This window comes from Thalassophryne amazonica, chromosome 19 (genome assembly GCF_902500255.1).
Source record: "Thalassophryne amazonica chromosome 19, fThaAma1.1, whole genome shotgun sequence".
In the NCBI taxonomy this organism is placed as follows: domain Eukaryota; kingdom Metazoa; phylum Chordata; class Actinopteri; order Batrachoidiformes; family Batrachoididae; genus Thalassophryne; species Thalassophryne amazonica.
The window spans coordinates 45,195,248-45,219,802 of record NC_047121.1 but is presented as its reverse complement, the minus strand read 5'-3'; the positions used below and the strand labels follow the sequence as shown (position 1 = coordinate 45,219,802).

The following is a 24,555-nucleotide window of genomic DNA, read 5'->3' as shown; positions in this document are numbered from 1 at the left end:
TCTACTATGTATCTATTAATGTTTGGTTTCAACCAGTCATGAGCTGAGAGATGGGAACTTTTGATCAGCTCCTCCCAATCATTGACCAGTCTGTTGTGGGGACAGTAGGGAGAGATGAATAATAAGCAGGGTTGGATACCATGGATTTGGAACTTGGAAGCATCCAAGGGGTGAATACTTTAAACTTTTTTTCTATATATAAACACCCCTTCTAAAGTTATCTTACCTTTTCACAGCGGGTGGGAAAGTATGTCTAGAATTGGTAGAGTCACGTCTCTGCGTTGGTCCAGAACAGCATTAGCTGCCCCCTCATTCCTGCCTGTCTCCTGGTAATAACTATAATAACCCCCAAAACATAACCATTTCCAAAAATAGTGTTTTTCCAAAGCTCTTTGCCAAAGGGTATAGCTCCACTCTCCACTGCAAACAATGGATGTGTGAGAAATTTGTCTCGTGTTGTCATTAGTAGCGAGCTGCGTATTAGGCCGCGATGATGTAATGAAAGCCAGCGAGAGGAGAAACCATGTAATTGGTTGAGGCTGAGTGAAAACTCACATGCCCAAGTACCTTTAACGGTTTGCCTCTGGAGAGCGAGAGAGGGAAGCGGTCAGGGACAGAAACACAAGACGAGGCTGTTGTCCGCTGCGGTCTCCGATGCTCTGTTATTCTGTCAAGCGAACTCTGCTCCTGCCAAGTTTACAGCAGAGGCTCCAAATTGGTGTTGATGCAGCTCAGCCCCTTCAACACTCTCTTCCCCTTTTCTCTGTGTCTCTCCTTATCCTACTCTTTACCTTCTAATTTACATCTTTAGGAAGTGACAGTTGCATTTAGGGAAGAGGTTATCATTGTATTAGTACAGAGAGCTGGCCCGGAGGCTTACCGAAAATTACATGACAGCGCCTGCAGCCGCCTTTGCTGTGTGCTGGGCTGAAATGTTATCGGTCTGACTGAATTACCGTCACAGGGCACTGGAATTGACTATAATGTAATGTTCCGAAGTTGGGCACATTGGAGGGATATTAAAACTTGAGTGCCGAATCCCATGTTGTTAATCTTTTGGTATTTAACTTCAGGTCAAAGAGTTAAATTCCAGATGCACATTTGCCTGTGTGTGTTTAGCTTTCCCTCGCTGCCATTAACACCACACGTGTGTACACACAGCCACACACAGCACATCCTTTATCTGATTAGCTGGCCGTCCTATGTGAAGTTTTGTGTGTATGTGTGTATGTGTGTCAGGCCTCAGGCAGGGCATGGATTTCATTTAGGAAAGTATCAAAGGTTTACACGCTGTTCGCTTTAATCAGCATGTTTATCAGGCAGAGAAAAATTGCAGGAAACGACCAGAGGGAGAAGGCGGGGTGGTGGTAGTAGTGGTGGTGGTGGTGGTGGAGGAGGATGAGGGGGGTATCTTAAGGACCAGTAGCCAGGGAAATTGATAATGGCTACAAGGTAATTTACTGGAGACTTGTGCATCACTCCTATCCTTGCCTCTCATTCTAATTACAGCCCATGTAATGTTCTAATGAATCTGCAGGTGTACACGTGGGAGGGTTGGGTGTGTGCGTGTGTGTATGGGGTGGGGGGGCATGGACATGGGGTAGGCTCTTGTTCACATGTATATCAATGTTTTTGTTTGTGCTTGGACATCTTCGTTTATTTATGTCACTCTGGATCAAGTTTATTTTCCTGAGAGTTTGAACATGTTTCAACGTTGTGTCAGCATTCCTACCACATGGTTGTCTTTTTGAAATAGGAATATGATGTGAAAAGTAATTTGATACATGCAACTTGATACATACATACATACAAGATACATGCAACTCGCACACAATGTGCCGCCGATACTTCACGTTGATACTTTGTTTGCCTGCTTCTCGCTAAATGGGTAGAGAATGGAAGCTGCAACCAGACGGATGCAAGGTGTGCACAAAGGCATTTCTGTTTTGTCTTTGGACTTCCGGTGAGCGGTGTTTTCAATGCAGAACAACGAAGATATGACATGGATAGAAACAAAAACCTTTTTGAAAAGCTCAAAGGGATCGACTCTGGCTCACCCACAGGTAATAACAGAGTGGGAAGATGACATGAAAAAGTGGCCCTCGATTATTTTTAACTACTTTGTGTTGTCACTCAGCGTGGACAGCTTGGTGATGAGGAACTACAAGCTTCGCCCTGCACAGAGCCGCTGAATAAAAGCACAATCGTATAAAAGCACAATCACGTTAAAATACTACTCAAGTAGTATCACCGTAATGCCAAGATTACGTAACGTTAATATACGAGTGGTGTTATTTCATGCAGTGCTTGGTTGTATCAAATGCCAGAAAATTAGTAAATCAGATAGCTAATGCAACAAACACAGTTTACCCGTTTATCTCACTAGCATCCGCCGTGGCTTCTTCAATGGAGTGTTGTAGTCCAACCATTTCTCTGGGTAAAGATCCAGTGGTGTGGGTTTTTTTCTCCATAAAATGTAAAGAACAGACATAGGGACGTTTGAGTGGATTTTTCAAATTCATCGCCTTTAGCGAGCACCGGAGATCCTCGTCTTTCAATGGAGGAGGGAACAAGTTAAATGCTCGTCCACAGCACTCAGATCTCTCCTTTCCATGTTCAAAACGTCGTTCTGAAAGCGATAGTTTCCTCTTCTTCCAGTTGTTGTGGCACCCACGAACTGAACAATTAATGCTGCTCATGTTCAGGCACTTCTAGCGTACCGTGTTCCTACGTAGATAATCATTGACGCAGTGGCAAACCGGAAGTTGCTTGACAAAATGGAGCCGCCTACCCTGACTTCCTGAATAAGGTGAACAGTATGCCTCATCTGTGTTCCCCTAACATTTTAAACAAAGATTCTCCAGAGAGATCTTATACCATGAAATCCATTCTTCACCTTACGTCACAGGTGAGAGTCCAAGTCTCAGAACCTTACAGCATGCACAAGGACCTTTAAGACCTGGACCTTAATGCACCTGCAAAGGTGTTGACATCACCAAACACCACCGTCCAGCAACTTCATGAGCTCATAATCTCTTCCCAGACATCTTTCAGCCTCATATATGGAGCTCTCAGAGACAGGAAGTCACTCCCAAGAAATGAGCTTCTTCTGATGTGCGAGTCCAGGAAGTCACTGAAAGCCTAGATCCTAGACTTGATCAAGGACAATCACAAACCTAAACATAGCTACTCCTTACTTAGTTTCTCTAGTGTTGCAGTCAGCTCATCCAGGTCTGCAAAATTCAAAGAATGCTGCCGCTGCAGTGCAAACCTTTCCAAGCTCAATATTCCACGTGCCCACCTGCATGAGCCAGCTCAAGTGTGGACCTGTTCACTGTTGTGCACCGCACCACTGCCTACTGTCCAGAAACAGGGCCCTCTGGTAGTTTTCTTCTTTTCCAGGAATGAGTATTTTATTGGCTTTCTTCTGAATACTTTATAATACACGGTGTTCAGAAACAGGGCATCTTTTCTGTTGTTGAGGTTTGAGTGGTGTTCCATGAGTGCCAGCTTTGCCACCAACTTCCAAACTGGAGTTATCTGCATGGTGGAGGGCTACCTACAGTTCTAAATATATTTTAACATCTTGCTTAGAACAAGGAAGAGTTACCATTAATCTGGATTTATTGCATGTTTTCGTCGAAGCATGTTTTGCTTTAGGAAAACAGTTTCGTTTTCCATTGTGGGGTGAGAAAGAAGTATTTTGCTCTTTAGGGACCAGTAACATCATATCACTTTTACAATGCTGATGTACACATATAATGGAAAAGGGAATAAAAGGGGATTTTCTTTCTTTTAATATTTTTCCTCCCCACAGGAAAAGGAGGGTGTCGAGGCAGTGTCTGTAGGGGCCATTCTTTCCGATTACCAGAGGGTCCGTGTGGAAAATGTGTACGTGAGACACACACACACACACACACACACATCCTCATGATTCAGAAAACACTTTCTGATGATAAAGAGCAAACATCTGCTGTTTGCTCTCCTGGTGTTTAGTGGCATACACGCTGTGGTAAGGCTGGATGGTACGGCCTATCAGGATATATTCATTTTTCTTCAAACTTCAATATAAGTGCTTCTGAAGTGGTAAAGCACTGTTACTGTTATAGGGACGGTGTAGCAGCTTTAACTGTACTCCTAACTGTATTACTGCAACATTTTACATAGTACAGTGGTATTTCAAGAACATTTATTATGCAAAACTGTAATAAATACAAAAAGCTATACAACCTTTCCTCAAGTTCAATATTTGATATTTGAAAAATGCTTTTATGAAATAGAACAGAAATCAATCAACACAAAATTAAAATACACTCAACAAAAATATAAATGCAACACTTTTGGTTTTGCTCCCATTTTGTATGAGATGAACTCAAAGATCTAAAACTTTTTTTCACATACACAATATCACCATTTCCCTCAAATATTGTTCACAAACCAGTCTAAATCTGTGATAGTGAGCACTTCTCCTTTGCTGAGATAATCCATCGCACCTCACAGGTATGCCATATCAAGATGCTGATTAGACACCATGATTAGTGCACAGGTGTGCCTTAGACTGCCCACAATAAAAGGCCACTCTGAAAGGTGCAGTTTTATCACACAGCACAATGCCACAGATGTCGCAAGATTTGAGGGAGCGTGCAATTGGCATGCTGACAGCAGGAATGTCAACCAGAGCTGTTGCTCGTGTATTGAATGTTCATTTCTCTACCATAAGCCGTCTCCAAAGGCGTTTCAGAGAATTCGGCAGTACATCCAACCAGCCTCACAACCGCAGACCATGTGTAACCACACCAGCCCAGGACCTCCACATCCAGCATGTTCACCTCCAAAATCGTCTGAGACCAGCCACTCGGACAGCTGCTGAAACAATCGGTTTGCATAACCAAAGAATTTCTGCACAAACTGTCAGAAACCATCTCAGGGAAGCTCATCTGCATGCTTGTCGTCCTCATCGGGGTCTCGACCTGACTCCAGTTCGTCGTCGTAACCGACTTGAGTGGGCAAATGCTCACATTCACTGGCGTTTGGCACGTTGGAGAGGTGTTCTCTTCACGGATGAATCCCGGTTCACACTGTCCAGGGCAGATGGCAGACAGCGTGTGTGGCGTCGTGTGGGTGAGCGGTTTTCTGATGTCAGTGTTGTGGATCGAGTGGCCCATGGTGGCGGTGGGGTTATGGTATGGGCAGGCGTCTGTTATGGACGAAGAACACAGGTGCATTTTATTGATGGCATTTTGAATGCACAGAGATACTGTGACGAGATCCTGAGGCCCATTGTTGTGCCATACATCCAAGAACATCACCTCATGTTGCAGCAGGATAATGCACGGCCCCATGTTGCAAGGATCTGTACACAATTCTTGGAAGCTGAAAATGTCCCAGTTCTTGCATGGCCGGCATACTCACTGGACATGTCACCCATTGAGCATGTTTGGGATGCTCTGGACCGGCGTATACGACAGCGTGTACCAGTTTTCCTGCCAATATCCAGCAACTTCGCATAGCCATTGAAGAGGAGTGGACCAACATTCCACAGGCCACAATTGACAACCTGATCAACTCTATGCGAAGGAGATGTGTTGCACTGCATGAGGCAAATGGTGGTCATACCAGATACTGACTGGTATCCCCCCCAATAAAACAAAACTGCACCTTTCAGAGTGGCCTTTTATTGTGGGCAGTCTAAGGCACACCTGTGCACTAATCATGGTGTCTAATCAGCATCTTGATATGGCACACGTGTGAGGTGGGATGGATTGTCTCAGCAAAGGAGAAGTGCTCACTATCACAGATTTAGACTGGTTTGTGAACAATATTTGAGGGAAATGGTGATATTGTGTATGTGGAAAAAGTTTTAGATCTTTGAGTTCATCTCATACAAAATGGGAGCAAAACCAAAAGTGTTGCGTTTATATTTTTGTTGAGTATAAAAAGTGTCTTGGTAAACAGTGCTAGCTTTTTTTTTTTTAAACTTCCCATCTCCGCTCGGTAATTTATCTGACATTTGCATTGGACGCATTCTTTTGCACTCCTCGCACTTCACAATGTGCTTTGATTTCAGGTGATAGGAAACATTGCAACCACTATCACCCCACAGTTCGCATGTTATCATTTTCTGCTCACTGTCTGACTTCTTAATTTGAACCATTTCCAGTCGTCACACGCACATTTTCCAGAGCATTCACTGGCGCAAGCTTTAATGTCAAAATCTGCTCAACCGGTTAGCCAGGTATAGTCGAAAACGATACCGAAGTGCAAATAGCGGTTATGACAATATACAATTTATACCCTCTACGCTTTGGTCCTCCAAATGAAACAATATCTTTCGCATTCTGGGTGTTCAAAATTTAGATTACATTTAATTTAGATGCAATACATGCACGTTGAGTTTTATTTATAAGCTTTAGTGAAAATGCTGTGATTTTATTTACATATAGTTCAGTTCCTGCTCAGCCTACTTGTGTGTGTCCTTGAACAAATCACTTCATCTACATTGTCTCTATCCAGCCAGTTGTAAATGCATACCAGCCTTGGTTGGGGAAGTGACCCAACCTAGACTGGTGTCCCATCCAATGTGGAGTCGTGGAAGCTCATCCGCTCCACACAACGGAATCCAGAGATAAGCAGCTTCACCAGTGGGTCTCAGGGCCTATATAGAACTTCTTCTTATTTAAAGTAGACCTGCATTGAAATAAATGTGGTCAGATCTCAGAAAGAAATAGCTGATATGTATTTATAAGACCCTTATGAATGCAGTAAAGTAAATCTGTAAGCCCAAATTTGTAATTCAGCGGAGAAATCTTCGTTTAAAATGACAAATTTGCAGCTAAAATTTAGCCCTCCGTGAAAACAGTTTGTACATCCGGGCTATTTCCATGACGTCAGGGAGAAGACGACGCGCTTGCGCCTTCAGTCCGATCAAAAAAAGAAAAAAAAAAAAAGCCTTCAGTCCGATCCCGCATTGAAATTGATTTTATCTGTTAGTAATGTTACTGTTATACACATCCAGATTTCAACATCCAAAAGTAAGCTGCAATGAAGGCAAGGTACAGCTCTGCATGCTCAGATCAGCGGCGACATCGACAGCGGGCGACGTTCTTCTCCGTTCTTCTCTGTTTTGATGCGGAGCGGCCAGTAACCCCTGTTGCCCGCAACGACAGACTTCTTGCGGCAAAATCCGCAGTGCCGCACGGTCTCGGTAGTCGGAGCCGCAGAGCTGCGTGGCCGCTGAGAGAGGTTTATATCTTTTTAATGACTTGGATTCTTTGCAGGTCCCGCATCCGTACCCCGCGACGGTAACACCGGAGGCTAAAGACAGTACATTTTCAATGCGACACCACTCAATCAAATGGGCGTATGGAAAAAGTCCCCAAAAATCATTTTCAAGCAACCATAAAAGAAATGTATACTCACCAAATGCACCGCAAGACAGCGGAGGTCGGTCTTGAAGTCCTGAGAGATTTCTCTCACCAGGCGCTGGAAGGGCAGCTTGCGGATCAGCAGCTCAGTGCTCGAGGACCACAATGTAAATAAGCATCCGTATTGGAAGCGTTCTTGTGTTATCCTCTGCGGTATTTTTATGTATTGTTATATAATTTTATTGCCGAATAAAATAAAATTCTGGGAGCAGTGGATTTCTGTTAGCGGCAGATCTCTCATGGCGCCACGGTGCCGTGAGGCTTCTTCACGCCGACGTTGAAACTTCTGCAGTTGTTCGCCAAATGCACAAAGTGTAATCACAGCAGCCACCGCGTTGTAATCCAGAATGGCCACGGGACACAAAATGACGTGATCGATACGTCACATGAAAACCCTCTATAAGACAATAAAAAGGTGCTTTTGTAAGAGATGCAAACTGACGTAAATCCACAAATTACAGTTGGCGCGCGCAGTGCATGCTGGGATAGTGTCTTCTCTCTGACGTCTCGGCAGCGTCCCGGATGTGCTGACAGTTTTGCAGAGGGCTAAATTTTAGCTGTAAATTTGTCATATTTAAACTAAGATTTCTCCGTAGAATGACAGATCTGGGCTTGCAGATTTACTTTACTACATTCACAAGGATCGTATGTGTAAATATAAGTCATTTTTTGGTCCAAAGATCTGACTGCATTTATTTCAATGCAGGTCTACTTTAATAATTTAAAAAAGCACATTCTAATGACTGATGTATTACAGCGGTATTTTTTGCAGGAAGGTGAACAGATCTGTTTTTGATATGCATACCTAGCAGTTGTTTTTTCTGTGTTGTCAGGATACATGAGGAACCCAATAATATGGACAACAGCAGTGAGAAAACATGATTACAGATTGTTTCTATGTGCAGGAGTTAACGACTGACCATAAACATGTCATGTAATTTTTAATCCTTAACATATACAGCTGTGATACTTTCTCATTGCTGTCCACCACTTTCGGCATAGATGTAGTGTGGTTTAATCCAGCAGGAAAGCTTGGTCAACAAGGAAACTTTGAGTATAACTCTTCATTTATATAGAGGTGTATGGTGGAGACAGTCACATGTTTTTGCTGTAGGAAACTCAGTTGAAGGTGAAGACCTTCATGGTTTGGACCAACCACTGAGAAGAAATCATTGTTGTCTGCCAAGCTACATGACACGATCCAGCTGCATCTAGACCGATGCATGTTTCCCTAGGTGTTATACTAATCACGATGTTGTGATGTTTCAAAGCAGGATACTGATTAAGACCGCTGGGTCTGCAACCTCTTGATTACGATAGTTTATTCGTGTTCATTTTTTATTCTTTCCCTCTGTTTTTGTGTTTTGTCTGTTTGTTCTCCATCGTTCTAACACTTTGAGAGAATGGAAACTTTGTGGCACAAGAATTCTCTGCTTATTAACAAATCCTGATGTCATTCAAGCTGTTTTCCCTCTTATTTATTTTGGACACACACTTGTGCATGTACACACACATAAAAGGATACTCAGATGTTTTAAGAGTACTTTGGGTGCTGTGCAGAGTGGAGATACTTGTACATAGGCTGATACATAGGGTGTAATTAGGTCAGCTAGGTAAGGAGGCACTAATCCATGAATAATTTTATAAGTTAATCGCAGAACCTTAAAATCAGACCTCACAAACATAGGAAGCCAATGAAGGGAGGCCAAAATCGTTGCAATGTGGTCAAAGTTTCTGCTTCTAATCAAAATTCCGCAGCAGCATTTTGAACCAGTTGGAGACCCCTAATGCTGGACTGTGGTAAACCAGAGAATAGAACATTGTAGTCCAGTCTAGAAGAGACACATGCATGAATCAGAGTCTCTGCATCAGTTGTAGACAGGATGGGACTAATCTTCGCTATGGTACGAGGGTGGAAGAAAGCAGGCCTTGTGATTTCTCTGATGTGTAGGTCAAAGGACAACATGGGATCAAAAATCACGCAAGGTTCTCACTTTGTCAGAGTGATGTATGACACATGAGTCTAAGATAAGTGTTAGCTGGTCAAACTGATGTTGATGTCTCACTGGACCAAGGACCATCATTTCAGTCTTCTCCAAATTTAAAGTAAGAAATTGCCAGACATCCAGCTTTTCACTGATACAAGGCAATCCTCTAAAGTCTTGATGTGTATGAGATTACCAGCAGTTATCAGCATGTACAGCAGAGTATCATCAGCACAACAATGAAAGGTAATCCCATAAAGTTACAGTATATGACCAAGGGGTGCTATATAAAGGGAGAAAAGCAGGGGGCCTAAAATAGACCCATATTTCATTGGTACAAGGTTTGAGGTATGTTATTGTACAGGACACAGTGAGAGCAAGCAGTTGCTGTCACTGTGGGTAGGATGTCAACCATACAAGGACATTCCCAGCAATGTCAAAGTGATTCTCCAACCTATTGAGTAGTATACGATGACCCACTGTGCCAAACACAGCGCCAAGGTCTAATAGTAACAGAACTGTGGTAGCGTCCGAATCCATAGCGAGCAGGAGATCATTTACCACTTTAGTAAGAGCTGTATCCATGGAATGGTGTGTTCTAAATGCAGACTTCAGTGGCTCAAAGAGGTTATACAAGCTGCTGTGAAATTACATTTTCAAGGATTTTGGAATGATGGGTTTGATGTCTGCCTATAATTTCTCAGGACAGCGGGGGTCAAGGTTTGCTTTCATAAGTGTTGGTTTAATCACTGCGTATTTAAAGCATTTAGGAATGGATCCTGAGGTTAGTGACAGGTTAATAATTTCCAATGCAGTAGGCCCAAGTGTAGGCCACAGGTCCTTAAACAGTTTCATTGGTATAGGTCAAAAAAACATGTTGTGCATTTAGCAGAAATTACAAGTTTCGTCAGCGCACACAGTAAGATAATATCAGATTCAGTAAATCTAGGTGAGGTGTCAACAATGGCACCCACATCAGTAACAAGTTGCAGTGGTTGGACTAAGGCATGCAGGGATATATTATTGCATCATTTTATTAAGCCATAAACACTCTAAACTACAAACACCTTTTGATTGTTTAATTTCAACTCCATCTGGTTGCAAAAAAGAGCTGCAAAACGCCCACATGGATTTAAAATGAATGGCAAGTCGTCGCTTTGCTTCTGCTGCTTCTAGTTAATGCGACTGTAGTGTTACTGTATGGCGTGTAACTCTTCGCTACAAGTAAAGCCAATACTAGAGTTGGTCTGTTTTTGCTGTTGTTCAATCAAACTTGGATCTTTTCCGCAATTGGAAAATCTGTTCTTATTGTGAACTTGCTAGACATTTGTATACTGTATTCATTATAAATTTGTCTTGTTCCCTTTCTGTATCCTCCCATTTTCCCCTAGATGTTCGAGGCTCAGTTTGCAAGCCCTGGCCTACCTGTGGCATCAAGACCAAGAGTCCCTTCTTTCTAAGATGTTATCATCTGATCTCAAAGCTATAATTATCAAAGTTGCCGCCTTTGGTGAGTTTGTACATTGCCCTTTTGTAACAGACAGCCCATAGTTTATGTGTTGTTGTCTCCCATCAGGCCATTGATTTAGCCAACCATACAACTTATGTCTCTCCATTTCTATTTTATTATGAAGAGGGAATAATATGAGGGACGATTGAGGGGTTTTGAGCCTGATTAAGAAAAACTAATGTGTGGTTCTCCATCTTTTGCAATCTGAGAAACCAACATTTCTCAACATTACACCCACTGAGTCAAAACACATTCTCGAAAAATTATGGTTTCTCAGAATACAAAAGATGACGAATCACGTCCTACTTTTTCTCAAAACTTCTCAATTACCCTGTGTGTGTTAATTGAGGCGCCTGATTTGGATACCTAAGAGGTTGGAGGAGAACGGAATGCATAATCAGTGGGAAAGAAAGAAGAGACGATTAGAGCGACGCTGTAATCATTAAACTGTCTTGGCAACAGTGTTGAATCTTGTGCCTCTTGTGCCAGTGGCAAAAGGTATTGAAGCAGAGAACAATATGAAGAGATAAGGAGAGGGGAGGGGGAAGCTTGGGTAGGTACTGGGAGGGTGGCTGGCAGTTAAGAAATAATCACAGGTGATGGCCCCGCACAAAATGCAACCTGCCAATAAGAGACACTATTTGCTGTTGTGTCGGCTTTCTGCGCTCATGCATAGTTGAGAATATCTGTGAAGTAAAGAGTAAAAACTGGTGTCTCTCATTTAAGTTCTTCAGCTTGTTCAGCATTGAGGAAGAGGTTAATGTGGTGTCATTTGCTCTCTACCTGCCTGTTTTGGAGCCTGAGGACAAGAAGATCAGATTACCGAATAACAGGAGAGCGAGAGATAAAAGAAAAAGTTTTCTTCTCCTGAGTACAAGATGTTGAGATGCCTACTACTATCTACATGACAGTGAAGCAGGATCCTCTTTGACCATGCCTATGATATACCATACCAAGAACTACAAATGGTCCTTTTTCTTCTCAAGTTACCTCAGCGATAGATCATCATGTCTGCACACTGTTTTTGTGCTGTTAAGTGCTTTTTGTCACCTTTGATAGCAATGAATCAAAAACAGGTCCATAGCTGACTGATGAACCGCAGAAAGGATCAGCACTTTCCGGCTATTCTGCATATCTGAGCGGTGCTTTATTTATTTGCTGGAGCCATTTGTCATTTGTAATAGTTTAAGAATGAAAGGCCTTTTTTTCATAGATAACAATATATAATCCAGCTTGGCAGGTGCTCATTAGAGGAAGGAAGATGTTGGAATCTATGCTTTAAACATTCTTTTAATATTAATTTAGTTGTTCATCTTCCAAAGGCATTCCCATGCCGGTTGGAAGATGCAGCCTTGTTCCTCCAGTGTGACCTGTTCCATGGGCCTCCTTCAGTTGGACACGCCTGCATGACCTTCTTAGAGAGATAATCAGGTGGCATCCTTGAGTCTGGTCTGCTTGAGGTCTTTTCCTCAAATCATCAGAGGGAGTTTTTCCTTACCACTGTCACCTGTGTGCTTGTTCTAGATACTGTATGGAGGATCTCCATTTACACCATTTGTAGCCTTGATCTCACTACCCAAAGATCATGAACATAGGTGTGAATAGGAGCGTAAACCGACTGGCCAGTTGAGAGCCTCACCTTCTCGCTCAGCTCTTCCTTCACCACATCTGTCTGGCATAGTATCATTTCATGTGTCGTAGGTTGTTTTTGTAGACAAGTCAAAATTGCATTTTCTATTTAAACTAAACTTGGGTCTGACTTGAGTTGTGCCTGCAGTTGTAACTACTTACGTGAGCTCTGAGACGTGTTTTCCTGGATTCTGTAATGTGAAGTGGATGAGAGTCTAAGACTCAACCTGAACAGTATGCCCATCCAAAGTAGGTTTCCTCCCCCCAGACAGGGTCTATACCCATTTACAGCTGGGTGGACTGGGACCAGGCAGATGAAGCACCTTGTCAAAGGACAGAGATAATGTGACTCGGAAATGAAGGCAGCAGGTCTACATTCTTGTAGCTCAACTCCTTAAGCCTCGGTCCCACCGAATAACAAGCCATGAATAATGAGCCACGCATGGGTGTGTCAGCGATTATTTGAAGAATGATCGACGTTTTAAGCTATCACATATCCGCTAATAAGGTGCCTCTTTGTACCTCACATGTGCCAGGTATCAGCCTCTAATGAGCTACGACCGACCTGTCTCGAATGGCTCGTGTCGCCACATCTGATCCACATCAAGCCACATATGATCCATGTAGCACCATGTAACGCTACACTGGGGCACGTTTAGACATGGGTTCAGTCCAAACCTCCAGCTCTCCCTTTTAAGTGCGGGTTTTCAATTCACAGCATCCATTCAAGATGTTGTCACATTTTTAAACACAGTCAAACAAAAGACGCTGCACTGAGTGTGCGCTCCTGCGCCAGGGGATTCAAATTATGATGGGGATAACTACTTCAGCATGACACCAGCCGGTGTGCACATCACTGCGCCAGGCTGCTGTTCACATGTGTTCCAGAGTCATTACATGCAGCAGTTCTGCGTGTTCACTCAGCTCTCTGTGACCAAAAAAAAAAAGACACTGCAATGAGGTGGCCACTTTAATTATACACACCCGCAGCTGTGTGGATCACTTCCCCCCAAAAAAACTCCACATCCATAACCAGACCAGCTAGAACTGAACCACGGATTCCTGGACAGTCACCTCTGCATTTCTTCTCGTTGGCTTTATTTCTTCCGCAGCTTTAAACACACAGTCATTTTGACACCATGATCCAACTTTTAACTTTGTTTGGTCCGTTATTGACTGCAAAATCACTCTTTTGTGAGCTGGCATTTTGTATAAATGCTTGTCTTGAGTGCCAGTCAGTGCGCACACACAGCGGAGCTCATCTGATCCATAACAAGATGTTAAATCTATAATAAACATACTTTTACAGCAGCTTATGAAGAAAGAATGAACATGCAACTGTTTTACCAAGCTACTACAATAAAAGCATTACAAATACTTACCTTTTAAGCTGTTCCAAATACGTTCTCCACTTCATGGAGCAGGAGAGAGATAAAACAAAGGGTCCAGATGAAATAGTCCTTTGTGATTCCAGAAGTGATTAGAGGTGTGTTCAACTGCCAAGCTCTGACAGAAAATGATTAATCCGGTAAAAAAATAATTATTTTATATTCAGCGTCTGGTGCACAAAGGAGGTGGAATTGTAGTGCACAAGAGGGCTGAGCCTCTCCAAAATAGCCTGTCTGGTCCTCATAGCCTCTAGGTGCTCGTATAATGGGCTTTTAATAGCCTCGTCCTCACCACAAACATGCCTCTAAAATCCTTGTTTGTCCTTGTGGTACCTCGTGCACAAACTGCCCCACGCTGTTGTTGCTTAATTTTGAACTTCTTGAAATTAGCGCCGCACTCAGAGATGAACCTCGTTAGCAAAATATTCTGCCTCTAAGAGCCACTATTCTCCCAAGATTGTTGAATACCTCCTCTCGTACCAAAAAAAAAAAAAAAAAACCCTTGCTACGTGGCTCATTATTCACTGTTCATTATTTGATGGGACCAGGGGTTTAGTGACCTGCTTTAATTGTGGTTCCCTTGTGGAGTAATCCTCATTTAGTAAATAGACAGAAAATGCTGTACCTTAAAGGCCCCAGTGACCCTGTAAATCAGCTGGACCAAGTTTATTTATTTATTTGTTTTTATGCCAACCATAACGTCAGTTAACAGCAAATTCTAAGCATTTTTTTTGGAAGACTATAATGGGAAAGGAAAATCACCCTCTGTGCCTTTGAATGTGTATCACGGTGTCCAAGTCTAGGTATTTGTGCAAGAGTTTGTGTGTATCTGTGTTTTGGCTACAGGTAAAAAAGAAAGATCTTATCACCCTTGACTCCTTACCTGTCCCGAGGCAGTGGTAATTAGAAAGGGGAGAATTGAATAGTGGTGCAAGCGCCCGAGGCACTTTAGGCAGCACTCATATAATTGTGGCTTTGGTGGAAGCAGGTCTGAGCAGTGAGCTGTGCTGTTTGGGGGAGATTGGGTGACAGGGGGATGTACCTAGTGGCCTTTTTTGTGTGTGTGTGTGTGTGTGTGTGTGTGTGTGTGTGTGTGTGTGTGTGTGTGTGTGTGTGTGTGTGTGTGTGTGTGTGTGTGTGTGTGTGTGTGTGTGTGTGTGTGTGTGTGTGTGTGTGTGTGTGTGTGTGTGTGTGTGTGTGTGACTGAGAAAAAGATTTGGAAGGATTTACTTGTGCAGACCTCATGGAGAGAAAGAAAAACAACTGACACAGGGCGAAGGTTAAGTCTGCGTCTGAAATGACAGCCAAAAAAGCTTTTGATGGTGCACCTGAACACTTTGACATGGGTTTTGATGAGCTCTCAATGTTGGAAAATTGTTCAAGATTAATATTCCTTTATTATCTCCTCCGTCAGAAGGATGAAAGGTGGAAATCAGCTGTGAATGGATAATAAAGTACTTTTTTTTCTGACTGTATTCCTTGCTGACAAATCCCTGCATTGAAAAGACAGCTGACCAAATGTGGGATGATCCTCTGAATTCTCTAGAAGCATTCATCTGTATGCTGATAACAGCTTAAAACCATAAAATACAGATTCCAGTCTTTGAAGATCCTAAATTGCATGTAGTGACAAAAATGTTAAGTGTATGAATGTCAGGAAAGTCTTCGAATATGCATAGAATCGTTCCTTTAGGGGAAGAGAGTGTTTGTTCTGGTACCATTTCTTTGTCATACACTTAGTTTGTGCTAGCCAAGGTACAGTAATTGGCAATTAAATATCCATGTAATTAGATAATTGATTGATTAGTGAGTGAGTGTGAGGGTACAGGTTTAGTAGTTAATTGGCCCTCAGCTCCTGGGATAATTAGCTTTAAAAAAATCTCCTTGTCTCTCTCTTTAATCTCTTTAACTCGTTACATGAATGCAGACTTTTTGTTGAAAACAACAGACTGTGACAGATGAGCTGATCAGATCAATAGTTGATGGATATCAGAGGTGGGACGAAGTCACCAGCAAGTCATTTTCAAGTCATGACTCAGCAAGTCTCAAGTCAAGTTTAGGGATTTCCTTTCATTGCTATGCTGATGACACCCAGTTGTACATGCCAATAACTGCTGGTAATCTCATTTACATAAAATCTTTGGAAAATTGCCTTGCATCAGTGAGAAGCTGGATGTCTAGTAACTTCCTACTTTTAAATTCTGATAAGACTGAAGTTATGGTTCGAGGTATCTGCATCAATTTGATCAGCTAGCGCTTAGCTTAGGTTCGTGTGTTATACATCATATGGATAAAGTGAGGAACCTTGGAGTAATTTTCGATCATACGTTGTCTTTTGACCTCCACATTAGAGACATTACGAGGACTGCTTTCTTCCATTTGCGAAATATAGCAAAGATTTGTCCCATCCTGTCTTTGGCTGATGCTGAGACTTTGATTCATGCATTTGTCTCTTCTAGATTGGACTATTGTAATGCTCTATTTTCTAGTTTATCGCAGTCCAGTATTAGGGTCTTCAGCTGGTTCAAAATGTTGCTGCCAGACTTTTGACACAAAGCAGAAAGTTTGACCACTTTACACCCATTATGGCGTCCCTACACTGGCTTCCAGTAGCTGCAAGATTGGATTTTAAGGTACTGTTATTAGATTATAAAATTGTTCATGGACTTGCACTTCCACTGACCTGGTAAGGCCCTATGTACCAGCTCGGGCCCTGCTTTTGCAGGGTGCAGGACTTTTATGTGTTCCCAGGGTGAATAAAAAGTCTGCTGGTCACAGAGCTTTCTCCTACCGTGCCCCAGCTTTGTGGAACATCTTCGGGCACACATACGACAATTGGATACTGTAGAGAATTTTAAATCACATTTAAAGACTCATTTGTTTTCCTTGTTTTATCATTAGTGTTATGTGTTTTTATTCTTGTATTCTTTTATGGTTTTATCTTTTTATTGTGTTTTTAAATTTTTAATTCAGTTTTTTCTGTTTTTATTATGCTGTGTGAAGCGCCTTGAGGTGATTTCATCGCGAATTGGCGCTATATAAATTAATAAATTTTAATTTGAATTTAAGTCTCAAGTCATAATAACCACCAATTGTTTGCAAGCTGACTTGAGACTTGACTTGAGACTTGCCAATTCATGACTTGAGAATGACTTGACAGTGACTTCGTCCCACCTCTGATGGATATACAGCTTCGTTCAGCCACTCTCTTACTGGCCTGCAACGATTGATGAGTAGTTGGGGAGATACATATTTGTGAGAATATGCAATTTTTCACTTTGAATCACACTGACCTGTATTCACAATTTTGTCACCCTACCAGGGGTCCCAGGGCAGTTCGGGCCTGTCTCACCTGGAATGTCAGATTCTCATTTTTGTTTCCAGTCAATTACAATTTAGTTTCATATAGGTCGCCAGCCTCTGACAGAGTTGCCTAGCATTTTGTGCATTTTTCTGACTCTTGGAAGCCAATTTTGAAGAGTTTGAGACAGGTTTAAGACTCCTGCAACGACTCTGTGACTATTTTGAGAGAAAAATTGGCATGCAAATTTTTAGAATATGTTCAAAATTCCAGCGACACAAGATAAACAACCTGCGACTCCTTAGATTTTAAACATTTTGGAAAATCCCTTCGCAGATGTCGTTAGTCATTTGGCACCAACCGTCACAGCCCAGTGAGATACCAGCTTTACATCTGGTTGAATCTTAAAATTTTGTGGAATTGGAAGTTAGCGTTGGTGGAATGACTCTTGTCATTCTAATTGAAATTCTGATCACATATGATCATTTCATTTTTGACAAATGTGGAAACATGCAACAATTCCAATGATTACCACTACACATAGGTAAACATAGGCGTTATTGTTCAGTTGCATTGTACGTAAATGACAACCTGCATACCTTATTGACCACTGACCTCCAATTTGTTATATCAGTTTAGTTAAACTTGCATCACTGAACAGTGTGAAGTCAAAGATCACCTGAAGCCAAAAAGGATTTGCAGCTATAATTTTTTAAAAATTAATTTTGGTAAGCTGTTTGCAAACTGATCTAAAAATACAAAGTAGATTCATTAAGTTCTGTCACGTCACTGATTAACTGATTCTATTTTAATATGATTTAGTATGGGAAGTTTTTCCTTTTTAATTCATTAAACTGAAAAGATTTCATCTTGATGTGATTGCAGCACAATTCATGCAGCCTATTATTCTCTTCACAGACAATGAATTTCAGATAAGAGCCTGACAAATTTCACATGTAACCCTAATCTTATCTTCTTTAGTACGGTGCAGCCTCCTTCCCCGTCTCGCCTCCCTTCCGTTCTATATTTCTTTCTCTCGCGTGAAGATTGGGTGATAGCATGCAGCCATTGTTTTGGTGGTGGTGGTGGTGGTGGGGGGGGGGGGGGGGGGGGGGTTGTCTTTGAGGGTGTTGTTTAAAGGCTGATGTAGCTCACCTACTAGATGCTTATTTCATCCATTTAAAGGCTAAAATGTTACACATCATGAATCTAATTTTCTCTGCCTTTTCTCTCTGATGGCAGGGATTAAAGCTGAGCTGTCAGCCACCGTGCCAAATCTTAAGACAACTCACGGACGCCTGCGATACTATGATCAGCTCAGCTTAGACACTATCTAGAATGTCGCAGCTTTTAATTTAGCATTAGGCTCAGTAAGCAAAAATCACAAGCAGCTTTAATTAAATAGGTAACTCACTGCTGTGGGTTTGAATAAACCTCGTCAATGTGGGCAAACCCAAATCATGACTTGGAAAAAAAAAAGAATAAGTATGAAAGTGGTTTCTGGAAATAATTGTGATTGATTTTTATTTTATTATTCTTATTTTGTAATGCTGAGTTCAACTGCTTAAATGTGAATATATTTTGGTTTCTTCTTCTCCTTTCTGACAGTAAGCAAAATATCTTTGAGTTGTTGACAAAGCAAGACATTTGACGTCACTGATTAATATTTTACCCCATTTTCTGACATTTTATGGACAGTACTGGATTAAGCCAGAAAATAATCAACGGATTAACTGATAATGTAAATAAGCCAAATGAAATATGTCAGGATTTTATTTTTTGTCTTGTTGTGTCTCAGAAAAGAAAAAAGTGGTGTGTGTCCTTTGTATGTTTTTAATTTGAAAGAATAAATGCTCTTATCAGTGTTTGATTAAGACCGTGGTGACCAGTTGGTTAGTGTGCTTGTTTCCGAAGCAAAAGTTTCCTGGTTCAAGACCACCCCTGCCCATTGTCTATGTAATATAGAGTTGGGTCAGGAAGGTATTGTTAACACACCAATGGGTGAGGATGAAAAGCTGTGTGTAGGTCATTGTAAACTTCTTTGGTGTGATATTGTAATGGCAAAGTGAAACCATATGGAAACAATAAAACAAAAAAATAAAACCCAACTAGACTTTTGGGTCAGAACTTTCATGTGTGAAAACACCCTTAAATCATCCTCTACTCATATTTAAGTTCAAAACAACTGGTGTGATTGTTTAAATTGCTTTTAAATACCAGGTAAACTTTTTGCTTCTTGCTAATTTCAACACTGTAAATGTCGACAATGTTTGTAAAAAATGTTCTCCCTCATTACTGGACTCCCTGGTTTTAAAGTTCACTGAATTTAATTGGAGTTTTATAGGATAATACGAAGTAAAAAGCCCTTTTAAAGAAGAGCCATTCTTCTCAGTCTTTCTTAGGAATGCTCCACTCTCCAAAGTGCAGTCTTGTCGTCTCTGGTGGCAGACTAATGGCAGTTTCTAGTGGGCTTATTTGGGTTTAATGTGGCATAAGGAGGTTAGGTAATTGGGTTTAGGTCAAGTTGTAAAACAGGTTCAGAGGAGACAGAGATGTGAAGATCATGTAAATGAGTGGTTGGGTGGCCAAAGGCTCACGCTGGTGGTTACTTTTTTCAGCATCATTCCACATTATTTCCAATTCCAAATGACTTCACTCGCCTTAAATTTCACAAACAATCACACAAGTGTTAAGTGGTCTTAGGAGAAATTCCTCTGCGTTAATGGCGTCAATCTGTCATTTTATCATTCATTCCTGTCAGCCTGAATTTTTCTCCTCCTTCCGCCGTCTAAATATCAAATCACGTATCATATATTATTTAAAAGGAGTGAAGTTAATGAACATATTAAAAAAAAGCAGCATCCCCTCAGCAATTTGGAGCCAATTATTAAAATTTGTTAAAAGGCATGACTAATTAAAGAGGATATTTAAATGGGATTGAATTTTAATGCTTTTTTTTTTTCTCCCTCCTTATTACCTTTGTGGCAGGGTTAAGATGAGAGGATGTTGAGATTAGATATTCTCACACTAATTAAGACCATAGATCCCCTGGGAAGAGAATAAGGGCCTGCTCATTCTCTCCCGCCACACTCTCTTCACCTTCATTCTCTCCCTCCCCCAACTGTTGCCCTCCTTTTTTCCCCCCCATACCGCTGGACCACTGGGGTTTGGAGGAGAGATGCTGCTGGGATTAAGAGGAACCCAGGATGCGGCACGAAGCCTTTCCTTCACTTGTCCTCTGCCTTCCCTCATGACTCCCATCCATTGCTCCCCATGAGGCCACAGATGACACGTTAACCTTTGAGGTTGTCAGGGCATGAGAGCAGAGAGACTCTCACATTATGATTAACTTTGTTCCTTTAATTAATCACATGAGCGTGGCAGTGACCAGTACCACGTCATGCCTCAAACGAGAGCTATATTGGATTTTTCAGTGGAAATATTCAGGATAGTGCAGATTATTATTTATTTTTTTATTCAATAATGTTTAATTTGTTTTTATTCAGTTATTTATTTTTTATCTTTCTGCTTTGTCTGGTCGCTCGAGGTTGCCATATCAGATCCAGGAGGGATCCGCATTGAGATCTGGCCCACGTTTTATGCTGGATGTCTTTCCTGACACAACTCCAAGTCTACATGGAGAAATGTGTGTCCTGGCCCTGGTGTTTCGAAGCAGTCTTCCAGCCAAGTACTAAACGGGACCTGCTTTGCTTAACTTCTGATATCTGATGGGATCAGGTGTGCACAGAGAGGAATGGCTGCATCATCAGTAACTTGTTAATGATTAGGCACACATTGGTTTGGCTGCTTCCGTTTTACAACCCCTGGCAAAAATTATGGAATCACCGGCCTTGGAGGATGTTCATTCAGTTGTTTAATTTTGTAGAAAAAAAGCAGATCACAGACATGACACAAAACTAAAGTCATTTCAAATGGCAACTTTCTGGCTTTAAGAAACACTATAAGAAATCAGGAAAAAAATTGTGGCAGTCAGTAACGGTTACTTTTTTAGACCAAACTGAGAGAAAAAAATATGGAATCACTGAATTCTGAGGAATAAGTTATGGAATCATGAAAAACAAAAGAACGCTCCAACACATCACTAGTATTTTGTTGCACCACCTCTGGCTTTTATAACAGCTTGCAGTCTTTGAGGCATGGACTTAATGAGTGACAAACAGTACTCTTCAACAATCTGGCTCTAACTTTCTCTGATTGCTGTTGCCAGATCAGCTTTGCAGGTTGGAGTCTTGTCATGGACCATTTTCTTCAACTTCCACCAAAAATTTTCAATTGGATTAAGATCCGGACTATTTGCAGGCCATGACATTGACCCTATGTGTCTTTTTGCAAGGAATGTTTTCATAGTTTTTGCTCTATGGCAAGATGCATTATCATCTTGAAAAATGATTTCATCATCCCCAAACATCCTTTCAATTGATGGGATAAGAAAAGTGTCCAAAATATCAACTTAAACTTGTGCATTTATTGATGATGTAATGACAGCCATCTCCCCAGTGCCTTTACCTGACATGCAGCCCCATATCATCAATGACTGTGGAAATGTACATGTTCTCTTCAGGCAGTCATCTTTATAAATCTCATTGGAACAGCACCAAACAAAAGTTCCAGCATCATCACCTTGCCCAATGCAGATTCGAGATTCATCACTGAATATGACTTTCATCCAGTCATCCACAGTCCATGATTGCTTTTCCTTAGCCCATTGTAACCTTGTTTTTTCTGTTTAGGTGTTAATGATGGCTTTTGTTTAGCTTTTCTGTATGTAAATCCCATTTCCTTTAGGCGGTTTCTTACAGTTCGGTCACAGACGTTGACTCCAGTTTCCTCCCATTCGTTCCTCATTTGTTTTGTTGTGCATTTTCGATTTTTGAGACATATTGCTTTAAGTTTTCTGTCTTGACGCTTTGATGTCTTCCTTGGTCTACCAGTATGTTTGCCTTTAACAACCTTCCCATGTTGTTTGTATTTGGTCCAGAGTTTAGACACAGCTGACTGTGAACAACCAACATCTTTTGCAACATTGCGTGATGATTTACCCTCTTTTAAGAGTTTGATAATCCTCTCCTTTGTTTCAATTGACATCTCTCGTGTTGGAGCCATGATTCATGTCAGTCCACTTGGTGCAACAGCTCTCCAAGGTGTGATCATTCCTTTTTAGATGCAGACTAACGAGCAGATCTGATTTGATGCAGGTGTTAGTTTTGGGGATGAAAATTTACAGGGTGATTTCATAATTTTTTTCCTCAGAATTGAGTGATTCCATATTTTTTTCCCTCTGCTTGGTCTAAAAAAGTAACCGTTACTGACTGCCACAATTGTTTTTCCTGATTTCTTATAGTATTTCTTAAAGCCAGAAAGTTGCCATTTGAAATGACTAGTTTTGTGTCATGTCTGTGATCTGCTTTTTTTTTCTACAAAATTAAACAACTGAATGAACATCCTCCGAGGCCGGTGATTTCATAATTTTTGCCAGGAGTTGTACTCGGGGCCGACACAGTGCATCCTGCATGGTTCTGCATCTTAATTTGGTGCACAGTTTTACATCAAATGCCCTTTCTGGCACAACCCCAGTTGCACAAGGCCAGTGGTGTTGTCTTTAAAAACAGCAAATGGAAAATAACCAAAATTACTCCGTGACAGTCAACATACACTTGGTCAGTTCCAGCAATTTTGCCCTTATATGGTTAAATTTAGGAGTTTTATCCCAAATATATTAGCAGAAATATGCAAAAATGATCTAAAATAACAATTCCCTCTTACTAGGACTAACAATTAACTGATAGAAATCAAAAATTGATTAAGGTAATAGATACGAATATATCGGTGCACAGACCCATGAATCGATCTAAATTTGCTATGACTCAGTCAGTGGTTCAATTTTAAGTCATGAATCAGTTGAGTTAAACTTCCTTCACTACCTCTGCATCTTCAACTCTTGTTAAAGTTCAAACATTAACTTTGTGACGTAAAAAAAAAAAGGGAAAAGAAATCAGCACATCTGGAAATGGTAAGCGGTATAACGGGTGAATTTGCCTGTTTGAACTTTATGTTCGATTCAGTTTGTTCATGTAGTCATACCAGTTCAGAGCAGAAAAGTTAGGTCATGGCTTCTTCTTTGATGCTCCTCCAAGTGGCATACAAAAGGTGAGCAGAGGCAGTGCCAATGTTGGCGTCTTCTAATTTATAATGGAAAATCCATTAAAATGTATTCTTCGTTTTTCCACATTTTGTTATTTTAAAAACTTTTTCCAAAGTGGAGTAAATTCATTTTTTCCCCTCAAAATTCTACTCACCGCACCCCATGATGACAACATGAAATTTTTTTTTTTTAATGTATCAAAAATAAAAAACTAAGAAATCATATGCACATAAGTATTCACACCCTTTCTCAATACTTTGTTGATGCACCTTTGGCAGCAATTACAGTCTCAACTCTTCTTGAATATGATGCCACAAGCTTGGTGCACCTATCTTTGGGCAGGCTTGCACATTCCTCTTTGTAGCACCTCTCAAGCTCCATCAGGTTGGATGTGGAGCATCGATGCACATCCATTTTCGGATCTCTCCAGAGATGTTCAATCGGATTCAGGACTTCTTTGATATCTTGGCTGTGTGTCTGTGCTCTGGAGCAGGTTTTCATCCAGTATGTCTTTGTACATTGCAGCATTTATCTTTTCCTCAGTCCTGACTAGTCTCCCAGTTCCTGCCGCTGAAAAACATCCCCACTGCATGATTCTGCCACTACCATGCTTCACTGTAGGGATGGTGCCTGGTTTCACTCCAGAGAGTTCAGGCTTTTTCTCATCAGACCAGAGAATTTTATTTCTCATGGTCTGAGAGTCCTTCAGGTGCCTTTTGTAAACTCCGGGCGGGCTGCCATGTGCCTTTTACTAAGGAGTAGTTTCCATCTGGTCATTCTGCCATACAGGCCTGATTGGTGCATTGCTACAGAGATGGTTGTCCTTTTGGAAGGTTCTCCTCTCTCTATAGAGGAATGCTTCTTGGCCCCCTCCCTGACTAAGACCCTTCTCCCCCATTGATTGCTCAGTTTAGACGGGCAGCCAGCTGTAAGAAGAGTCCTGTTGGATCTGAACTTCTTCCATTTACGGAAGATCGAGGCCACTGTGTTGTTCAAGCCTTTCAAATCAGCAGAAATGTTTCTGTATCCTTCCCCAAATTTGTGCCTTGAAACAGTCCTGTCTTGGAGGTCTACAGACAATTCCTTTGACTTCATGCTTGGTTTGTGCTCTGACATACACTGTCAACTGTGGGACTTTATATGTAGACAGGTGTG

General features: G+C 41.4%; 1 protein-coding gene across 1 annotated transcript in view; it reads left to right on the top strand.

Moving 5' to 3' along the window:
• The window catches only part of dph6 (diphthamine biosynthesis 6), a 173,693-nt gene that overhangs the window by 34,924 nt on the left and 114,214 nt on the right, over positions 1 to 24,555 (top strand). The window contains exons 4-5 of the mRNA XM_034195656.1: positions 3,818 to 3,891; positions 10,801 to 10,919. Of these exons, the coding sequence (XP_034051547.1) occupies positions 3,818 to 3,891; positions 10,801 to 10,919 (193 nt within the window). The remainder of the gene's footprint in view (positions 1 to 3,817; positions 3,892 to 10,800; positions 10,920 to 24,555) is intronic.